This window comes from Rhinopithecus roxellana, chromosome 6, assembly GCF_007565055.1.
Source record: "Rhinopithecus roxellana isolate Shanxi Qingling chromosome 6, ASM756505v1, whole genome shotgun sequence".
NCBI lineage: Eukaryota > Metazoa > Chordata > Mammalia > Primates > Cercopithecidae > Rhinopithecus > Rhinopithecus roxellana.
Window position 1 is genome coordinate 44,249,684 of NC_044554.1, and position 19,496 is coordinate 44,269,179.

General features: G+C 43.7%; 1 protein-coding gene across 3 annotated transcripts in view; it reads right to left on the reverse strand.

Annotated features, from left to right (window-relative positions):
* The window catches only part of SMURF1 (SMAD specific E3 ubiquitin protein ligase 1), a 124,754-nt gene that overhangs the window by 28,402 nt on the left and 76,856 nt on the right, over positions 1-19,496 (reverse strand). For all 3 annotated transcript variants that reach the window (XM_030932667.1, XM_030932666.1, XM_030932668.1), the window contains exons 2-6: positions 7,575-7,613; positions 6,326-6,434; positions 2,862-2,995; positions 2,649-2,714; positions 251-326 (exon numbers count right to left, since the gene is read on the reverse strand). In XM_030932667.1, the coding sequence (XP_030788527.1) occupies positions 251-326; positions 2,649-2,714; positions 2,862-2,995; positions 6,326-6,434; positions 7,575-7,613 (424 nt within the window). The remainder of the gene's footprint in view (positions 1-250; positions 327-2,648; positions 2,715-2,861; positions 2,996-6,325; positions 6,435-7,574; positions 7,614-19,496) is intronic.

Consider the following 19,496-nt stretch of genomic DNA (forward strand, 5'->3'; position numbering starts at 1 on the left):
TCGTGATCCGCCCGCCTCGGCCTCCCAAAGTGCTGGGATTACAGGCGTGAGCCACCGCACCCGGCCAACCCCAGTTGTTTTTACAGCTTCCTTTGTAGACAAGTAAACTAGTTCACAGTTTTATCCCAACATCCTTTATGCATCTCAAGCATTCTGCAGAGTGACTTAAGGAGGGAAGGGCACTTTCCTATAGGCCGAGAGGTTAAGGCAGCAGAGAACTCGGCCCGCCTCTCGCTGTGGTCATACGTACCCTTCATTTTCTAACAGTCCCCTGCAGTCCACCACCGAGCCGCCGGTTCCTATTCTGTCTCGTGTCTGTAAACTGACTAAAAGAGAAAAGAACGACTTGTGTTAAAACCCAGCGGGGTTTACATAATTATAACACAGTGAGTCACTGCTCATTTAGCATTTATGTACGATATCGTAAAAACGAGGCATATGTGTATGCATACACACGTATATTCCTATGCTTTCGAACACGAAGCATTTTACTCCGGTAGCTGCGTGCTACTTGGAACATTCCTTGTAAATGTGGTGTAGAAAATGGTGCTATGTTTCTTCTGGTCTCCATAAAAATAACAATGCAGTATTCAGTCCCTCTAAGTTATTTTTAAGAAGATTTATTTTTTAAGAAGACTTTTTTTGGGCCGGGCACAGTGGCTCATGCCTGTTATCCCAGCACTTAGGGAGGCCAAGACGGGTGGATCGCCTGAGCTCAGGAGTTTGAGACCAGCCTGGGCAACGTGGCAAAATCCCATCTCTACTAAAAATACAAAAATTAGCCGGGCGTGGTGGCGCACACTTGTAGTCCCAGCTACTTGGGAGGCTGAGGCAGGAGAATTGCTTGAACCCAGGAGGTGGAGATCCTTACAGTGAGCTAAGATCGCACCACCGAACTGCAGCAGGGGTGACAGAGCGAGACTCTGTCTCCAAAAAAAATTGAAAATTAAAAAAAATAAAGAAGTTTTTTGGGGAGGGATTAAGTCTCACTGTGTTGCCCAGGCTGGCCTCAAACTCCTGGGCTCAAGCAATCCTCCTGCCTCAGCCTCAGAGTAGCTAGACTACAGGCATGTGCCACTGAGCCCAGTTTTTATTTCTTAAGAACATTCCGACTTAAGTTTAATAAAGACACAGAGAGGCCAGGCACGGTGGCTTACACCTGTAATACCAGCACATTGGGAGACCAAGGCGGGCAGATCACCTGAGGCCAGGAGTTCCAGACCAGCCTGGCCAACATGGCAAAACCCCGTCTCTACTAAAAACATAAAAAATCACCCAGGCGTGGTGGCGGGCAGCTGTAACCCCAGCTACTCGGGAGGCTGAGGCAGGAGAATCGCTTAAACCCGGGAGGCGGAGCTTGCAGTGAGCTGAGATCGCGCCACTGCACTCCAGCCTGGGCGACAGAGCAAGATTCAGTCTCAAAAAAATAAATGAATAAAGACAGAGAGTACATTTAGCATCTGCAAAGTCTAAGTGAATCTAAATATTTATTCTCTATCTTTACTATGAACAAGACTTTCATAAAGTTGTTTTCAGTTACTCGTTTTTCTCCCTGGCACATCCCTCCACAAAGAAAAAACAAAAGAAATTACACACAGGAAAGCATTCAGTGAGAACTTTTGCATGATGGTAGATTTCAGGGTGTATGCCTGCACTATTCCTTTATCTTGAGTCAGGTCTGCACAGGACAACACCTACCAGATTTGGAGTTACAATCACTCCAGTGTGCTGCAGAGAGACCGTTTTGATTCCGTGCAGCAGTGCTTACAGGTCAATATCTCAGTTACCCTAAAGTACTACTAACACAAATGGGTGGATAATAGGGTGAGCTATTTAACAGCAAAATCACTTCCAACAGACTGCCTCTAGCCAAACTTTGTAACGTTAGCACACTTTAATTTTTCATTCTAAATAATGCCATCCCCTGGCTGTAGAGATTATATTACATGGAATTCTTCACAACTCTTTGCTTTTTATGTATATGATGGGGCTTCCAGAAGCAACTCTTTCCCAACTCCTGTATGTGCGGCCACCATTCTTATTATCTACCCTTGGATAATGCAGTCACAAATGTAGTGTCCATAAACGTGATGATTAAAATTACATTTCAAATTCTAACCCTAAATCTTTCTGCACCCAAGTCATTTTAACTCAACTTTAAAAGCCAGGAGAAGGGGGCCGGACGCGGTGTTCACGTCTGTAAGCCCAGCACTTTGGGAGGCCGAGGCGGGCAGATCACTTGAGGTCAGGAGATTGAGACCAGCCTGGCCAACATGGTGAAACTCCGTCTCTACTAAAAATACAAAAATTAGCCAGGCGTGGTGGCTCACAACTGTGGTCCCAAGTACTCGGGACGCTGAGGCAGGAGAATCGCTTGAACCTGGGAGGTGGAGGTTGCAGTGAGCCGAGATCTCACCACTGCACCCCATCTCAAAAAAAAAAGAAAAAACAGAAGGAAAACAAAAAGCCAGGAGAAGGGAATTAGATAAAATAATAAAACTTCCTAGTACTGAAGAGAAGGCCCCGTAGGTGGTCTGGCCTCTGAGGCCCGTCGGCATCGTCAGTGCCTGTATGTGAGTTCTCGGCAATGAAGGGTTGAATGTAAGTTCTAGAAAAGCATCTCTTTACACAGACAAGAAAGTTCTTACCCACTATCTGGCCACGAACTGCATCAGTATCTGAGGGGTTTAGTTTGCATAGATCCAAACGCTGGTCTGTAAACAAACAATTCAAAACTTAACCCAAGGAATGTGAACTAGGGAGGAAGGCAGGAATTCAGTATTCAGCAATCGAAACAGAAAACGATGCCTCCTAAGCTTTCTTCGGTTGCATTAAAAGGCAGGAAAACTTTAGATTCTTACATCCGGTATCTTTTAATCTGCTGATGGCGTTGGAAAGCAGCCGCACACAGCCCAGGAAGCCGGCTCCCTGTTTCTTGTGAATTTTCTTGTGGTTCCACACGCTAATGGTTATCGAATCCGTTTTCCCAACATATCTGGAAAGAAAGTGCAAAACTCATTTTCAATTGTGTTTCTTTTTTTTTTTTTTCTTGAGATAGAATCTTGCTCTGTTGCCCCCAGGCTGGAGCGCAGTTGAGTGATGGCTCACTGCAACTTCCGCCTCCCAAGTTCAAGCGATTCTCCTGCCTCAGCCTCACGAGTAGCTGGGACTACAGGCGTGCATCACCACGCCCAGCTAATTTCTGTCTTTTTAGTAGAGACGGGGTTTCGCCATGTGGCCAGGTTGGTCTTGAACTCCTAACCTCAGGTGATCTGCCTGCCTTGGCCTCCCAAAGTGCGGGGATTACAGGCATGAGCCACCATACCCAGCCTTTAATTGTATTTCTGAATTATGATAGCTCAATGCGATTTTCTCTTTAAGAAACCTTATAGAATAATGTTGCCTCTGTATTACACATGTAACAGGCATTTAATAAATACGTGCCCGTTAATTTCAACTGGCTGGGAAGAAGAATTACTTTGCTCCTTATGGAAGGGGCAAATGTAGATAACCACATGATAATAATAATCTTATAACAAACTTACTATATTTTATTTATTTTTATTTTTATTTTTTTGAGACAGAATTTTGCTCTTGTCACCCAGGCTGGAGTGCAATGGCGCAGTCTCGGCTCTCTGCAACCTCCGCCTCCTGGGTTCAAGGAATTCTCCTGCCTCAGCCTCCTCAGGAGCTGAGATTACAGGCACCTGCCACCATGCCTGGCTAATTTTTGTATTTTTAGTAGAGACGGGATTTCACCATGTTGGCCAGGCTGGCTGGTCTTAACCTCCTGACCTCAGGTGATCCACCTGCCTCGGCCTCCCAAAGTGCTTGGATTACAGGTGTGAGCCACTGCACCTGGCAAATTTACTATATTTTAATAGTTGCATAGGACAGTAACATGATTCATAAATTCTCACCAATTAGGTTTGTTATAGAATACTGGTTTGTAACAAGGGACTACTTACAAACCTACGGATCTATTCAAAGTACACAAGAGGACACTAAGACATTAAACCTCCATTTACTGTCACTGCAAGTCAACCACAGAGAGAGGAACTCAACCCACTTACAGAGCCTCGGTGTCACTGAAATTCAATCTTAGAATATAAATCTTAAAAATCCCACCCAAGGCTGGGCACAGTGGCTCACGCCTGTAATCCCAGCACTTTGGGAGGCCAAGGCGGGCGGATCACGAGGTCAGGAAATTGAGACCATCCTGGCTAACATGGTGAAACCCCGTCCCCACTAAAAATACAAAACATTAGCCGGGCATAGTGGTGGGCGCCTGTAGTCCCAGCTACTCAGGAGGCTGAGGCAGGAGAATGGCGTGAACCCGGGAGGCAGAACTTGCAATGAGCCAAGATCTTGCCACTGCACTCCAGCCTGGGCAACAGAGCGAGACTCTGTCTCAAAAAATAAAATAAAATAAAAATAAAAATCCCATCCAACACAGTATAATTTGTGTTAATTAAAAGACAATAATCTTTCAGGATTACTTTGATGAAAATATCTTAGTAGGAATATGAAAACTTGGATGCATATAAAATAGTGGTCTTCATGGCCAGGCGCAGTGGCTCATACCTATGATCCCAGCACTCTGGGAGGCTGAGGCAGGTGGATCACCTGAGGTCGGAGGTCGAGACCAGACTGGCCAAAGTGGTGAAACCCATCTCTACTAAATATACAAAAATTAGCCGGGCATGGTGGCGGGCACCTGTAATCCCAGTTACTTGGGAGGCTGAGGAATGAGAATTGCTTGAACCGAAGAGGAGGAGGTTGTGGTGAGCCGAGATTGCGCCACTGCGCTCCAGCCTGGGCAACAGAGTGAGACTCTGTTTTAAAAAAAAATTAAATTAAATTAAAAAATAAAATAAAATAGTGGTCTTCAAAGTACAATCCAGTTTTTGAATGAATATAAGAAATTGTCTGATGGCTTTGATCAAATAAAACTGTATTTTCTGTTGCAGAAAATATATATGTACTAAAGAGCAAAAATTTCCAAAGTCAACAGAAACATATAGTCATAATAATGCATCTTTTAGGCAGAGCACTGGTGGCTCCTACCTGTAATCCCAGCACTTTGGGAAGCTGAGGCGGGTGGATCATGAGGTCAGGAGTTCAAGACCAGCCTGGCCAAGATGGTGAAACCCCGTCTATACTAAAACTACAAAAATTAGTCAGGCGTGGTTGCAGGTGCCTGTAATCCCAGCTACTCAGGAGGCTGAGGCAGGAGAATCGCTTGAATCCAAGAGGTGGAGGTCGCAGTGAGCTGAGATCACATCACTGCACACTCTAGCCTGGGCGACAAAGCAAGACTCCGTCTCAAAAAAAAAAAAAAATATGCATTTTTTAGGTAGAAACTACAACTAGGTTTAGGGTTTTGCTGAAAAACAGTAGCACGTGGAGTTTACAAACTACAGCCTCTTTTCCTGCTAAAATGGCCAGGAGATTGAAAAGTTTGAGGATCACAGGTATGAAACCAAACCATAAAAAATCTATGAAAATGCCAAATGCAGTCGGGAACGGTGGCTCACGCCTGTAATCCCAACACTATGGGAGGCTAAGGTGGGCAGATCACTTGAGATCAGGAGTTCAGGACCAGACTGGCCAACATGGTGAAACCCTGTCTCTACTAAAAAATACAAATATTAGCTGGGTGTGGTGGCGTATGCCCATAATCCCAGCTACTTGTGAGGCTAAGGTAGGAGAATCGCTTGTACCCGGGAGGCAGAGGTTGCAGTGAGCTGAGATCGCGCCACTGCACTCCAGCCTGGGTGACAGAGTAAGACTCCATCTCAAAAAAAAAAAAAAGGAAAAGAAAAAAATAAAATGGCAAATGCAAGAACTTCCAAGTACATAAATTCTAAAATTAGGCAACATGGACATTCATTTGGCCATCCGCTTTTGGTATCAATAAAAAGTCACCCAGCTGGGCACGGTGGCTCACGCCTGAAATCCCAGCACTTTGGGAGGCCGAGACAGGCGCATCACGAGGTCAGGAGATCGAGACCATCCTGGCTAACACGGTGAAACCCCGTCTCTACTAAAAAATACAAAAAACTAGCTGGGCGAGGTGGTGGCGCCTGTAGTCCCAGCTACTCAGGAGGCTGAGGCAGGAGAATGGCGTGAACCCGGGAGGCGGAGCTTGCAGCGAGCTGAGATCCGGCCACTGCACTCCAGCCTGGGCGACAGAGCGAGACTCCGTCTCAAAAAAAAAAAAAAAAAGTCATCCTTTTTTTTTTTTTTCTTAAATGTTTCTCGTAAAAGCTAGACACCTGCTTTCTTGCCACTCCGCATGGGGTTTACAGAACATTCAACTCACAGATCATAGTGCTGGTTCCACTTTGGGTCCAATGTGTTTTTCACAGTGTCGGTTGAGTGGCACTGCCCAGACCCATCCACGACAATCTTTGCAAAAGGGTCGGGGAGCCCTAGAGGAGAGAGGAGACGCACACCTAGATGAGACCTCAGATCCATGTGACAGAGAACACAATTCAGGCTAAAGGGAGCTTCAGGATCATCTCATTCGGTAAAGATTACCATTGTACATTTTGTTCTCTAACTTCAGGATAATTTCAATCAGCAAAATAAGTTATGTCTATTGAGCTTTCTAAGAGAGAACCTAGTATGCCTTCATACTCAGATTTTTAAAGGGAAGAAAAGAAAGTGACTAAAAAAAAAATAGGCTTACATTCAAATTTCTGTTAAAGCGGGGCTAATTAAGTGGAGGGAAAAGTGTCTGAAAGTAATTGTATTTAGACTTTCTAAAAATTAATAGTGCCCTGAAATGTGTTTACTGATCTTTGCCTATCTTATCTATGGAAGCAAGTATTCACCAGGCCTTAATTCGGTTAAGTCCCTAAATGCTAAGGAATGAATCAGACAGGTTTATTACATCAGACAGATGGCAAAGTGGACAGTTGTCAGAGATAGAGATGGACACGAGCCACCGTGCTGGAGCTTCCTGGCTACCTGGAGAAAGCCTTTGAGCCTAAGTTTCTTCATCTTGAAAGCATGAATACTACTACTCAAGAACTGAAAGATGTCCTGTGAGGATCAGAAAGTGTGTGAAGAATTTAATGCTGCAGGCACTGACCAGATACTAGGTGACTTTCTTAAGGAGTGATTCCTTCCTTTAGAAAAGGAGTCCCTATATTTGCAATTCCTTTAATTACAGGATGCTGTAAATGTGATTTAATTTATAAAATCTGATTAACAATTTTATGCAAATCCAGCTGTTTTACAGAAAAGTATTTCATTTTTGTTAGAGCTGAGAATACATCATCCAGCAGAAAGCAATATTCTAATAGGTAGAGAGGCAGAAAAAATTGGGTGTGACCAGAACAGGAAATGAAAGACAGGTTTTGGGTTATGATTTGTAAGTTCTGTGTCTTTCAGCTAAGGAACCCCCATGTCGTAGTCAACTGGGAAATAAAGTTTGGAAAACCATGGATTTCTATTAAGTAAAGGTCAAACTTTAAAGAGAATACACCCAATCTTTTTTTAAAGTTTAAAATTTCAGAAATACATGCATAATATTATAAGAGGGAAAAAAATAAGTGTTTACTTACTGAAGAAGTCTTTCTTTGCAAGGTTCTTGGCACATAACACTAAAAACAAAGAAAAATTACTCAGGTTAGCATTAAAGACAAGATTTCCATAATAGCTAATCTATATTTACACCAGAACAAAAAGACTCTAAAAATTAGCTTTGCCAAAGATTTGACTTTCAAATCTAGTATCACATGAAACAAAAAATGGACAACCATCTAAAAAGTGTTTTCTCCTCAAACTGAAGATCAACTATAACAAATACAAAATGCTTTAGTTTAAACTAAAAATCTTAAACACATTCAGATGGGTTTATCAATATACTTTTTGTTTTCTTTTTTAAAGAGACAGGGTCTTGCTCTGTTGCCCAGGCTGGAGTGCAGTGGCATGAGCATAGCTCACTGCAGCCTGTGATCAAGCAATCCTCTTGCCTCAGCCCTCCCAGTGGCTAGGTTTATAGGCACACGCCCCCACCCCTGGCTAAATTTTCTATGTAGAGATAGGGTCTTACTGTGTTGCCCAGGCTAGTCCTGAACTCCTGGCCTCAAGAGATCCTCCCACCTTGGTCTACCAGACTGCTGGGTTTACAGGCTTGAGCCACTGCACCCAGCCTACCAATATTCTCTTATACTGCATATGATCACATAAAAACCAATTCAATTAAAGACCTGAAGTATTTATCCTTATAGGTGCTGCTAATGACAGAAGAAGCTATGCATTTTTTGTATTCTGATAAATAAAACAATTTTGTAAATGTAAACTTTGATATGCTGGAAAATAGTAAGCAAGGGGAAGGTGGTAAATAAACGAATATGGGGCCATCATCAGGGTGATGTGAACAAAATATGATAAAATACATGTTAAGAACTTAGCACAGGCTGGGCGTGGTAGCTCACGCCTGCAATCCAAGCACTTTGGGAGGCTGAGGCGGGCAGATCACCTGAGGTCAGGAGTTCAAGACCAGCCTGGCCAACATGGAGAAACCCTGTCTCTACTAAAATACAAAAATTAGCTGGGCATGGTGGTACATGTCTGTAATCCCAGCTACTCCAGAGGCTGAGGCAGGAGAATCACTTGAACCCGGGAGGCAGAGGCTGCAGTGAGCGAGACTCTGTCTCCAAAACAAAGAACTAAGCACAGTATTGATGTATAGAAAGAATGCAATTAAGGCTCCTATTATTTTGTTAATGAGTAATGAGGTAGTATCAATTACTGTTAAGACAGCTTGTCACCAGACCTGCTTGCTACACAATGAAAGTGACTGTGTCAGGGAGACACTGAGGTGCTTTTGTCTTTTGCTTCACAAATTGTCCTCAATTTTAAGCATATTATGTTTTATTAAGAACTTATATTTTGGCCGGGCGCGGTGGCTCAAGCCTGTAATCCCAGCACTTTGGGAGGCCGAGATGGGTGGATCACGAGGTCAGGAGATCGAGACCATCCTGGCTAACACGGTGAAACCCCGTCTCTACTAAAAATACAAAAAACTAGCCGGGCGAGGTGGCGGGCGCCTGTAGTCCCAGCTACTCCGGAGGCTGAGGCAGGAGAATGGCGTAAACCCAGGAGGCGGAGCTTGCAGTGAGCTGAGATCCGGCCACTGCACTCCAGCCGGAGCGACAGAGCAAGGCTCCGTCTCAAAAAAAAAAAAAAGAACTTATATTTTACAAAAATGTGTTCACATAATAGATATTGTTCTGTCAAGTTTCACTTAGTTTTATAAAAACTAAGTGAATGTCATAAGTGATAAGCTATATATAGCTTTATCAAGATAAATCGATACATAATCTATATCTATATTATATATATATATCTATCCATATATAATATGTATATAATCTATATATCTATATCTATATAGATATATAAAAGAGACAGGGTCTCACTCCATCACCCCAGGCTGGAGTGCAGTGGCACAGTCATAGCTCACTGTAGCCTGAAACCCCCGGGCTCTAGGGATCCTCCAGCCTCAGCCTCTCAAGTTGCTGGGTTGCTGGGACTACAGGCACACACCACCACACCCAGCTAACTTCTTTTTTTTTTTTTGAGACGGAGTCTCGCTCTGTGGCCCAGGCTGGAGTGCAGTGGCCGGATCTCAGCTCACTGCAAGCTCCGCCTCCCGGGTTTACACCATTCTCCTGCCTCTTTTTTTTAAAGAGACAGTCTCTCACTACGTTGCCCAGGCTTGGTCCCAAGCTCCTGGCCTCAAGCAATCCTCCCACCTTCGCCTCCCAAAGTGCTGGGATTACAGGCCTAGGCCACCATGCCCAGCCAAGATATAAGTTATATAGCACACAATTCACCCATTTAAAGTGTGTAATAAAGTGGTTTTTAGTATACTCATGGGTTGGACAACTATCATTACAAGCAATTTTAGAACATTTTTATCACCCCCAAAAGAAACACGATACTCAGTTTAAACTAACAATCGGAAACACATTCAGAAGGGTTTATCAATATAGTGTTTTTTTAAGAGACAGGGTCTTGCTCTGTTGCCCAGGCTGGAGTGCAGTGGCATGATCATAGCTCACTGCACCCTCAAACTCCTGGGTTCAAGCAGTCCTCTTGCCTCAGCCTCCCCGGTAGCTAGGATTACAAGCACACACCACCCAGTACACTTTGGGAGGCCAAGGCAGGTGGATTACTTGACATCACGAAGTGGTGTCAGATTCTGTCAAATACTTTTTCTACATGTGTTGAGATACTGGTTTGGAGTTTGGCCTTTGTCTATTGATACACTGTGTGACATTGATTTTAAGTTGTTAAACCAACCCTGCATTGTGAGATAAACTCAACTCGGTCATGGTACACAATCCGTTTAATATGTTGCTATATTCAGTTTGCTAGTATTTTGTTGAGGAATTTCACTTCTATATTCATAAGGGATATTGGTTTGTATTTTCCTTTCCTTCCTAGGCTATCTAGTTTTGGTATCAGAGTGATACTGGCCTCATAAAATGAGCTGGGAAATATTCCCTTGTCCTCCTCATCTTTTTGTGTTTTGTTTTGGAAGAATTTGTGAAGAATTGGTGTTAATTCTTCTTTAATGTTGGGTAGAGTTCATCAGTGATGGGCTCTAGGCCTGGGCTTGTCATTTTCTTTATGAGAAGTGTTTTAAATTACTAATCCAACCTCTTTACTTTTTATAAATCTAGTCAGATTTTTCCATTTCTTCTTCAGTCAGCCCTGGTATTTTGTGAATTTCCAGAAGTTTGTTGATCTCGTCACTTTTTATAAGTCTATTCAGATTTTTCCATTTCTTCTTCAGCCTTCGTAGTTTGTGTCTTTGTAGATGTTTGTTGATTTCACCCATGTTATCAAATTGTTGGCATACACTTGTTCACAGTATTCCTTGATAATCAGTATTCCTTGATACTGTTTCTGTATAGTCAATAGTAACATTTCTTCTTCCGAGTAATGTAATCTTTATATCCTTCCTTTCCACTTCAGTCTTTTTCGTGGATAGATCACTATTAATTCCACCTCCTGCTGATGTTTCATTTCTTGTTACTCTAATTACAAAAGTAATACATACTTGAAAATATGGAAATGTGTAAAATAGAAAATCCACAGCCCCAAAACCTCATCATTACTGTTTGTCCAGCATTTGCCTGGCTAGTCTCATGTGCTTATTTTTCCCACTGACATTTAGAATCATTCTGAGCAAGTTTTTAAACAATGACTTCATAAGTGAATGAGGAAATTTTTTACCTATTTACAATATTGAGTATTCTCATTCTTGAATGTAGGATATTTATCCCTTTATTAAGTTTTTTGATGCCCTTAAGTGAGTTGGGTTGTTTTTTTCTTTTTTTGAGACAGAGTCTCTGTCGCCCAGGCTGGAGTGCAGTGATGCGATCACAGCTCACTGCAGCCTCGAGCTTCCCAGGCTCTGTGAGCCTCCCACCTCAGCCTCCCAAGGAGCTGGGACCGCAGATAAACACCAGCACACTTGGATAATTTTTTTGTAGAGACGGGGTTTCAGTATGTTGCCCAGGCTGGTCTGAAATTCCTGGGTTCAAGCAATCCACCAGCCTCGGTCTCCCAAAATGCTGGGGTTACAGATGTGAGCCACTGCATCCAGCTGAGATTTTAAAGTATTTCATAAAAGTCTTGCATGTTTCTATTTGGGTGGATTCTTTGGGTATTTTTTGTTACTATTGTGAATGGAATCATTCCTTTTGTTGCATTTTCTCATTGTTATTTGGATATAGACGAGCTGTTAGTTTTCTCACATTAATTTGAAATCACCCATCTATTTGGGCTGTCTTCACATGGGCCTATAATGTTCTGTTTGCTTCAGCTTTCCTTTTCTTTTCCAAAGCTTGGAATATCTCAACAGCTCTCATGTAAAACTCAAAAGTATCCAAAACTGAGGTTCTTCCCAATCTGACTAGAAACCTGGTCCTCTCCCAGGATCCATCAGTTCAGAGACCTTAGCAGCCCCCATCAAAGGAACAAGTGAGGCCGAGAGCGGTGCCTCACACCTGTAATCCCAGCACTTTGGGAGGCCAATGTGGGCGGATCACAAGGTCAAAAGATCGAGACTATCCTGGCCAACACGGTGAAACCCCATCTTGACTAAAAAGACAAAAACTAGCTGGGCGTGGAGGTGCGTGCATGTAGTCCCAGCTACTTGGGAGGTTTAGGCAGGAGAATCTCTTGAACCCGGGAGGCGGAGGTTGCAGTGAGCTGAGATTGCGCCACTGCACTCCAGCCTGGTGATAGCGAGATTCCGTCTCAAAAAAAAAAAAGGCACAAGCGAGAAGACTACATGTTCTCCCTCTTTCCTCTCAATCTCAAATATGTTACCTTCTTAGCATCTCCACCCTTGTCCAAGCTCCCAACACAAGCTATGATGAAGTGACCGTTTCAAGACTTAAATCTCATGTCTATCTTCCTTTTAAAATTCTCCAGTGGCTTCCCCTTGCAAAACTCTAGCCTTGTGAGCCTCCGATCCCTCCCCACCTCCCTGTGCAGTCTCAAATATTAGCCACCAATTCTGGGCCCTGGTTTTCGGAGGTGCTGGTGCTAGACTGCTTCTGAATAGAATAATCCTGGTCACATGTCTCACAAATATTAATCTTTGCTCATACAGTGTTTGAGTTTAAGGCTCATTCCAGTGGAATTCGGTTACATCATAAAGTGGGGAAAGGTCTCAGCAGTGTTAGCACAAAGAAAATTTTGCTTTGGCCAGACACAATGGCTCATGCCTGTAATCCCAGCACTTTGGGAGACTGAGGCAGGTGGGATTGCTTGAGTTCAGGAGTTCAAGACCAGCCTGGGCAACATGGCAAGATCCCATCTCTATAAAAAATGCAAAAATTAGCCAGGCAAGGTGGTAGGCGACTGTAGTCCCAGCTACTTGGAAGGCAGAGATGGGAGGCTCACCTGAGCCTGGGGAGGTGGAGACTGCAGTGAGCCATGACCACACCACTGTACTCCAGCCTGGGTGACAGAGTGAGACTCTGTCTCAAAATGAAAAAAAAAAAAAGGAAAGAAGAAATTTGCTTCAGTTCTCCATAAGGATCATTTAGGGTCATTCTTAATGTGGTTAAGTTAATGGTATATTATTTCTCCTACTAAAATAGCTTTGTGATCAGGACATGGAATTTGTTCCACTCTAGAGATATACGAATAAAAGGTAATTCATTAGACAGCATAAAATCTCATTCTATGTAGTTTTTTTTTTTTTTTTTTTTTTTTTTTTGAGACAGAGTCTCGCTGTGTCACCCTGGCTGGAGTGCAGTGGCGCAATCTCGGCTCACTGCAACCTCCACTTCCTGGGTTCAAGCGATTCTCCTGCCTCAGCTTCCTGAGTAGCTGGGACTACAGGCGCACACCACCACACATGGCTAATTTTTTTATTTTTAGTAGAGACGGGGTTTCACCATATTGGTCAGGCTGGTCTCGAACTTTTTTTTTTTTTTTTTTTTTTTTTTTTTTTTTTTTTTTTTTGAGACGGAGTCTGGCTCTGTTGCCCAGGCTGGAGTGCAGTGGCGCAATCTCGGCTCACTGCAAGCTCCATCTCCCGGGTTCCCGCCATTCTCCTGCCTCAGCCTCCCGAGTAGCTGGGACTACAGGCGCCCGCCACCACGCCCGGCTAGTTTTTTGTATTTTTAGTAGAGACGGGGTTTCACCGTGTTAGCCAGGATGGTCTCGATCTCCTGACCTCGTGATCCGCCCGTCTCGGCCTCCCAAAGTGCTGGGATTACAGGCTTGAGCCACCGCGCCCGGCCGGTCTCGAACTTTTGACTTCATGATCCACCCGCCTCGGCCTCCCAAAGTGCTAGGATTACAGGCGTGAGTCACCGCACCCGACCTTAGATCTATTTTTTTTTTTAAATACATTTATGTACCAATACGAGTGAGGTTCTGGGGATACAGCAATTAACAAAAGCCACATTTCCAGAAAACTGAGCTTATTTTTCAGTGTGGACCAATGCATGGCTTCTTCAGTTCCAGCCAGATCATGCCTCTTACATCCCATAATTTCCTAATCACATCCCATAGTTTTCCTAATGTTGGGGATATGGTCAAAGCAAATTACGTATTGTTCACGAAGCATTTGAAGACATGGAAAGGAAGTGTTTTGCTAACATGATGTACATTCAGTTAGTAAAACGAGCTTCTTTTACCTGGCAAAAGACAGGGTTACAAAAATACTACTTGAGGCCGGGCACGGTGGCTCATGCCTGTAATCCCAGCACTTTGGGATGCTGAGGCGGGTGGATCACATGAGGCCAGGAGTTCCAGACCAGCCTGGCCAGCATAGTGAAACCCCGTCTCTACTAAAAATACAAAAAAATTAGCCGGGCGTGGTGGTGGGTGCCTGTAATCCCAGCTAGTCGGGAGACTGAGGCAGGAAAATTGCTTGAATCTGGGAGGGAGAGGTTGCAGTAAGCCAAGATCACGCCACTGCACTCCAGCCTGGGTGACACAGCGAGACTGTCCCTCCCACCAAAAAAATACTACTTGTGGATTCACCCACTCCAACAATGAACTACAGCAAAAATGTAGTACTTTATTCAATCTTGAGAAAGTTTCTAATTTGTGTCAATACTTCTACTATTTCTCTAGCCTGTGGCTAGAAACTTTCACTGCAATGTTTTCATTCCTGTCTTCTTCTTCTTCTATTTCTGTGTCTCCAAGTCCTATCACTGTCTTCTTCTGCATGTCTCTTGAATTTGTCTGTTCCGTATTTTTAAACCCACTCTCTTCTTCTTGGCATCCGCTACACACAACTGTGCCCTCCCTGATGGAAGCCTCCCTGGTCCACAAGACATTTAGCCACTGTATCAATCTTTTTTGTATCTGTAGAGGCAAGATCTCACTGTGCCCAGTCTAGAGTGCAGGGGCACAATCATGGCTGACTGCAGCCTCAAACTCCTGGGCTCAAGTGATCCTCCCACCTCGGCTTCCTGAGTAGCTGGGACTATAGGCATGCACCACTATGCTCAGCTAATTTTCCTATTTAAAAAAAAATTCTATAGAAACAAGGTCTCACTATGTTGCCCAGGCTGCTCTCAAATACCTGGCCTGGAGTGATCCTCCTGCCTCGGCCTCCCGAAGTGCTGAGATTACAGGCCTGAGCCACCATGCCCGGCCCGGATCAATCTTTTGAATGCCATTTTCATGTTCTTAGGCAAAAACATCAGCAACAACAACAAAAATGACTCTGTATTATATTTTAGTGTGAATCTGAGTTTCTCCCCGGGTGTGACGGTTTCCCATTCCCTACAACACATTTATTTCCTTCCCCCTATTCCTCAAAGTGTAGCTTGGATTAGCCCCTTTTACCCACCCCAACTACCTCCAAGAGTCTATTCTTGCTTCTTAGCCCATCAGACAATCCCTCTGTCTTTGCTGGGCCCTAGATTCAGGGTCCAGGCCAGGCATTTTGTCAGGGAAGCCTCACTCAAGCCAGTGTTCCCCAAACGTCAGTCTGTGATGACATTTTCACTAGTGCCAACACCAAAACAATAAGGACAATGTAAGCGGGGTTTTCATAAAACGAAACTAATTTTAAGTGGCTGTTCTTTGTTCTGATGTTATGTCTTTCCTGCTTTTTTCATGTGAAAATGTCCTTTCTTTAATGAAAGAGGTAATAAAAAATGGTGACAGAGCAGTGACTTGGCCAAATAAAAATTGAACAGTATTATACTGATCCCCACGTGTACATAACTGTTTTGACCACTCTGGGAATTACAACTCTAACCATCAATGATCAGCTCCCTCTTTTTAATCCTGTTTACTCTAAGAATCATATAGTTTACTATTCAATTACTTCCCATACAGCTGGCTTTGTTCCCCAGCTAAGTTAGGCCCCTCTGAGGGAGGAACCATCCATCCATTCACTCATTCATTTTCTGGGCCAGGGTCTCGCTCTGTCACCCAGGCTAGAATGCAGTGGCACAAACACAGCTCACTGCAGTCTCGAACTCCTGGGCTCCAGTAATGCTCCCACCGGAGCCTCCTGAGTACCTGGGACTACAGGGTGTGCACCACCACACTTGACTAATTTTTTAATTTCTTGTAGGGACAAGGTCTCACGATGTTGCTCAGGCTAGTCTCAAACTGAGCTTAAGCGATCCTGCTGCCTCAGCCTCCCAAAGTGCTGTGCCACTTTCAAGGCCAGTACCAGAGCCACTGATCTGTCAATTCTGATACAAATTTAGGATATCTTCAAATTTGCATTGAAGGAAAAAAAAAAACACATTTCAGTTATATCAACAGACTCCAATGCCAAAAATGTTAAGCCCATACAGGAGAACTGAACTCCACTCCATTATCTGCGACCGAAACAAACACTTATTTCCAATCTTGCTCAGTAAGTTCATGCATACACAAGACACACACATGTTTCCACTATTCAGACACCATTAACTGATCAAATGATTTCTTCCTGCAGGGCAAACGGTCTAAGTTAACAAAACACACTTCAGCACCCACCAGCCATGCCTACTGGCTTTGGAGGTGGGAACAGATCTCTGGTAAAGTGACAATCCTGAGGTAAGTTTTCAAAACACCTGTTTGCTTAAGCTATGGATGTTACAGTTCATCTTCTACAATTGCACTAAATTAAAAATAAATGACAAAATCATGTGAACTCTTTGCTATCAGAAGTGTGACAGAATTCAGATCATACCCCCAAACCTGGCAGGGTGAGGCAGAGCTGTTGTGGCAGAAACTGTCTCTCCTGAGGCACAACCGAGCCCCAAGCATGAAGTGGGGATGTGCCACCTGCTGCCTGTCCCCATGGGTTCCCTGCCGGCACCAAACACTCATACTATCTGTATGATCCTTTCCAGTCCAGAAAGCTCTTCTATATACACTATCCTCTTCCTATTCTCATAGAATGAGGTTCATGGACACACAGCCAGATGGATTTGTTTCCCAATTCATGGGTGAAGGCATCTCGGCTCCACCGCCATCCCACTCTACATTCATGTGGCATCGTCATAGTTGTTCACAGAGCCTGAAATTAAACCCTTTCTTTATTTGCATTCTTCTTAATGCCTAGCTCCACTGAAGCAAGGATTGTGTCTTTTATTATTAACCACTGTAACCCCAGAGGCTGAAACAGTGTCTGGCACACACAGTTGACTTTCAACATATTTGCTAAATGGTATTAGGCAATGACTTTTTGTTATTGTTTGTTTGTTTTGTTTTTTAACTGTGTAATTAACCCACTAGAATATAAGCACCAAGAAGGCAGAGGCTGCCTTCTCGACTGTTACATTCCCAGCACAGAAGCACAGGGCCTGGCAGAAATTAGCGCTGGATCAATGTCTGTTGAAATCAATGGATAACTGCCTGTTTTAATGAATGTATGAAAACAACTCTTCTGCAAGCGCCACAGTGTGATGTGTCTGACTCTCCGATGCCATGTTCCACAAGGAGTCGACAGCCTGGAAGCTTTGCACACTACTGCCTGGCAGATCTGGTCCTTCAGAAATAAAAAATATATATATATTCTGCAGGTTCAAAGCAGAAGTATTATTATAATGAGGGAGAAATAAAGTAATAAAGTACATGTCAAAAAAAAGTACTAAAGTTCAGAGGGCATTTGGAACTTTTTTTTTTTTTTGAGACAGAGTCTCACTCTGCTGCCCAGGCTGGAGTGCTCACTGCAACCTCCACCTCCCAGGTTCAAGTGGTCCTCCTGCCTTAGCCCCCTCTAGTAGTTGGGATTACAGGCACGCGCCACCATGCCCGGCTAATTTTTGTATTTTTAGTAGAGACGGGGTTTTGCCATGTTGGCCAGGCTGGTCTCGAACTCCTGACCTCGGTGATCCGCCCGCCTGGGCCTCCCAAAGTGCTGGAATTACAGGCGTGAGCCACCACACCCGGCCAAAAACAGGACATGGAACTTTTTATTTGAACAAAGCTCTCGTGAAAGAACCGTCATTTTTACATCTTAAGGGATGATCTTCAAAGATCTGTTACACAATCACATTCCAAGAAAACGGATAACTGGGGATCACTCTCTATTTTTTAAATTTAACATTAAAATGTTATTTTTCCCAACACCCTCACAGAATCTGCAGCCCCTGAGGTAGGAGCTCTTCCTGGATGGAGAAAGAAGACAGGTTCCACACAGGAAGCAATTGCCAAAGCTACTGTTTTCTTTTGTTTGGTTTCTTCTGAAGTATTATAGGCTAACACCTTTGCTTTGAAAGATAAGAAAAGTGTCTCTTAAAGTCTATCTATATAGGACAACTTCTGTCTCCAGATAATGTTTCTATCTTAAATAAACCCAATGGAATATTTTACAGCAGAAAAAGGGCAAGGCCAGACTTGGCAGCTCATGCCTATAATCCCAGCACTTTGGGAGGCTGAGGCAGGAAGATTCCTTGCACCCAGGAGTTTGAGACCACCCCTGGGCAACATAACAAGACACTGCATCTTTAAAAAAAAAAAAAAATTAAAAATTAGCCAGGTTCAGTGGTATGCACCTGTGCTCCCAGCTCCTCAGGAGGCTGAGGCAGGAGAACTGCTTGAACCCGAGAGTTCAAGGCTGCAGTAAGCTATGACTGCACCACTGCACTCCAGCCTGGGCAACAGAGTGAGATGCCGTCTCTTTAAAAGAATAAATAAATAAGAAGAAGAAGAAAGGAAAAAAAAAGTAATCATAAGTAACAGCAAGATAAAGCAATGTCAGAATTTTCTCTCTCTGTGTTCTACCAAATGAGGCAGTATTATTATTTCAGAGAGGTAAGATCTTGCTATGTTGCCCAGTCTGGTCTCAAACTCTTGGTCTCAGCAATCCTTCTGCCTCAGCCTCCCGGAGTGCTGGAATTACAGGTGTGAGCCAACATGTCCAACCAAGGCAGTATTAATTTGACACATAGAAGGGTCAGCAGAAAATCCGAAGGCGGCCAGGCGTCGTGGCTCGCCAGCACTTTGGGAGGCCGAGGCAGGTGGACTATTTGAGGTCAGGAGTGTGAGACCAGCCTGACCACCATAGTGAAACCCCATCTCTACTAAAAATACAAAATTAGCCAGGCGTGGTGGCGCAAGCCTGTAATCCCAGCTATTTGGGAGGCTGAGGCAGAAGAATCACTTGAACCCGGGAGACAACGATTGCAGTGAGCCAAGATTGCGCCACTGGACTCCAGCCTGGAGACAGAGCAAAATTCCATCTCAAAAAAAAAGAAAAAAAAAGAAAAACCGAAGGTGAGGATGAAGTTTAGCAAGGTAATACACTGCAAAAACCCCACACATGGTTATGAAATCCCCAGGAAATACACACACTCTTCTAAAACAAAGTGCCTTATAATTTCCTTCCTGTTTATCATTTTATAGTGCTACTTCCATAACACTGAAGTATTTACCGGTATTATTTTGCCTGGTTTTATCATAAAAGCCATTATAATTATTTGGCTAATCATTATTCATATCACAGTATAAATCAGGGTAAAAGAATTATGCTCAGTTTGATT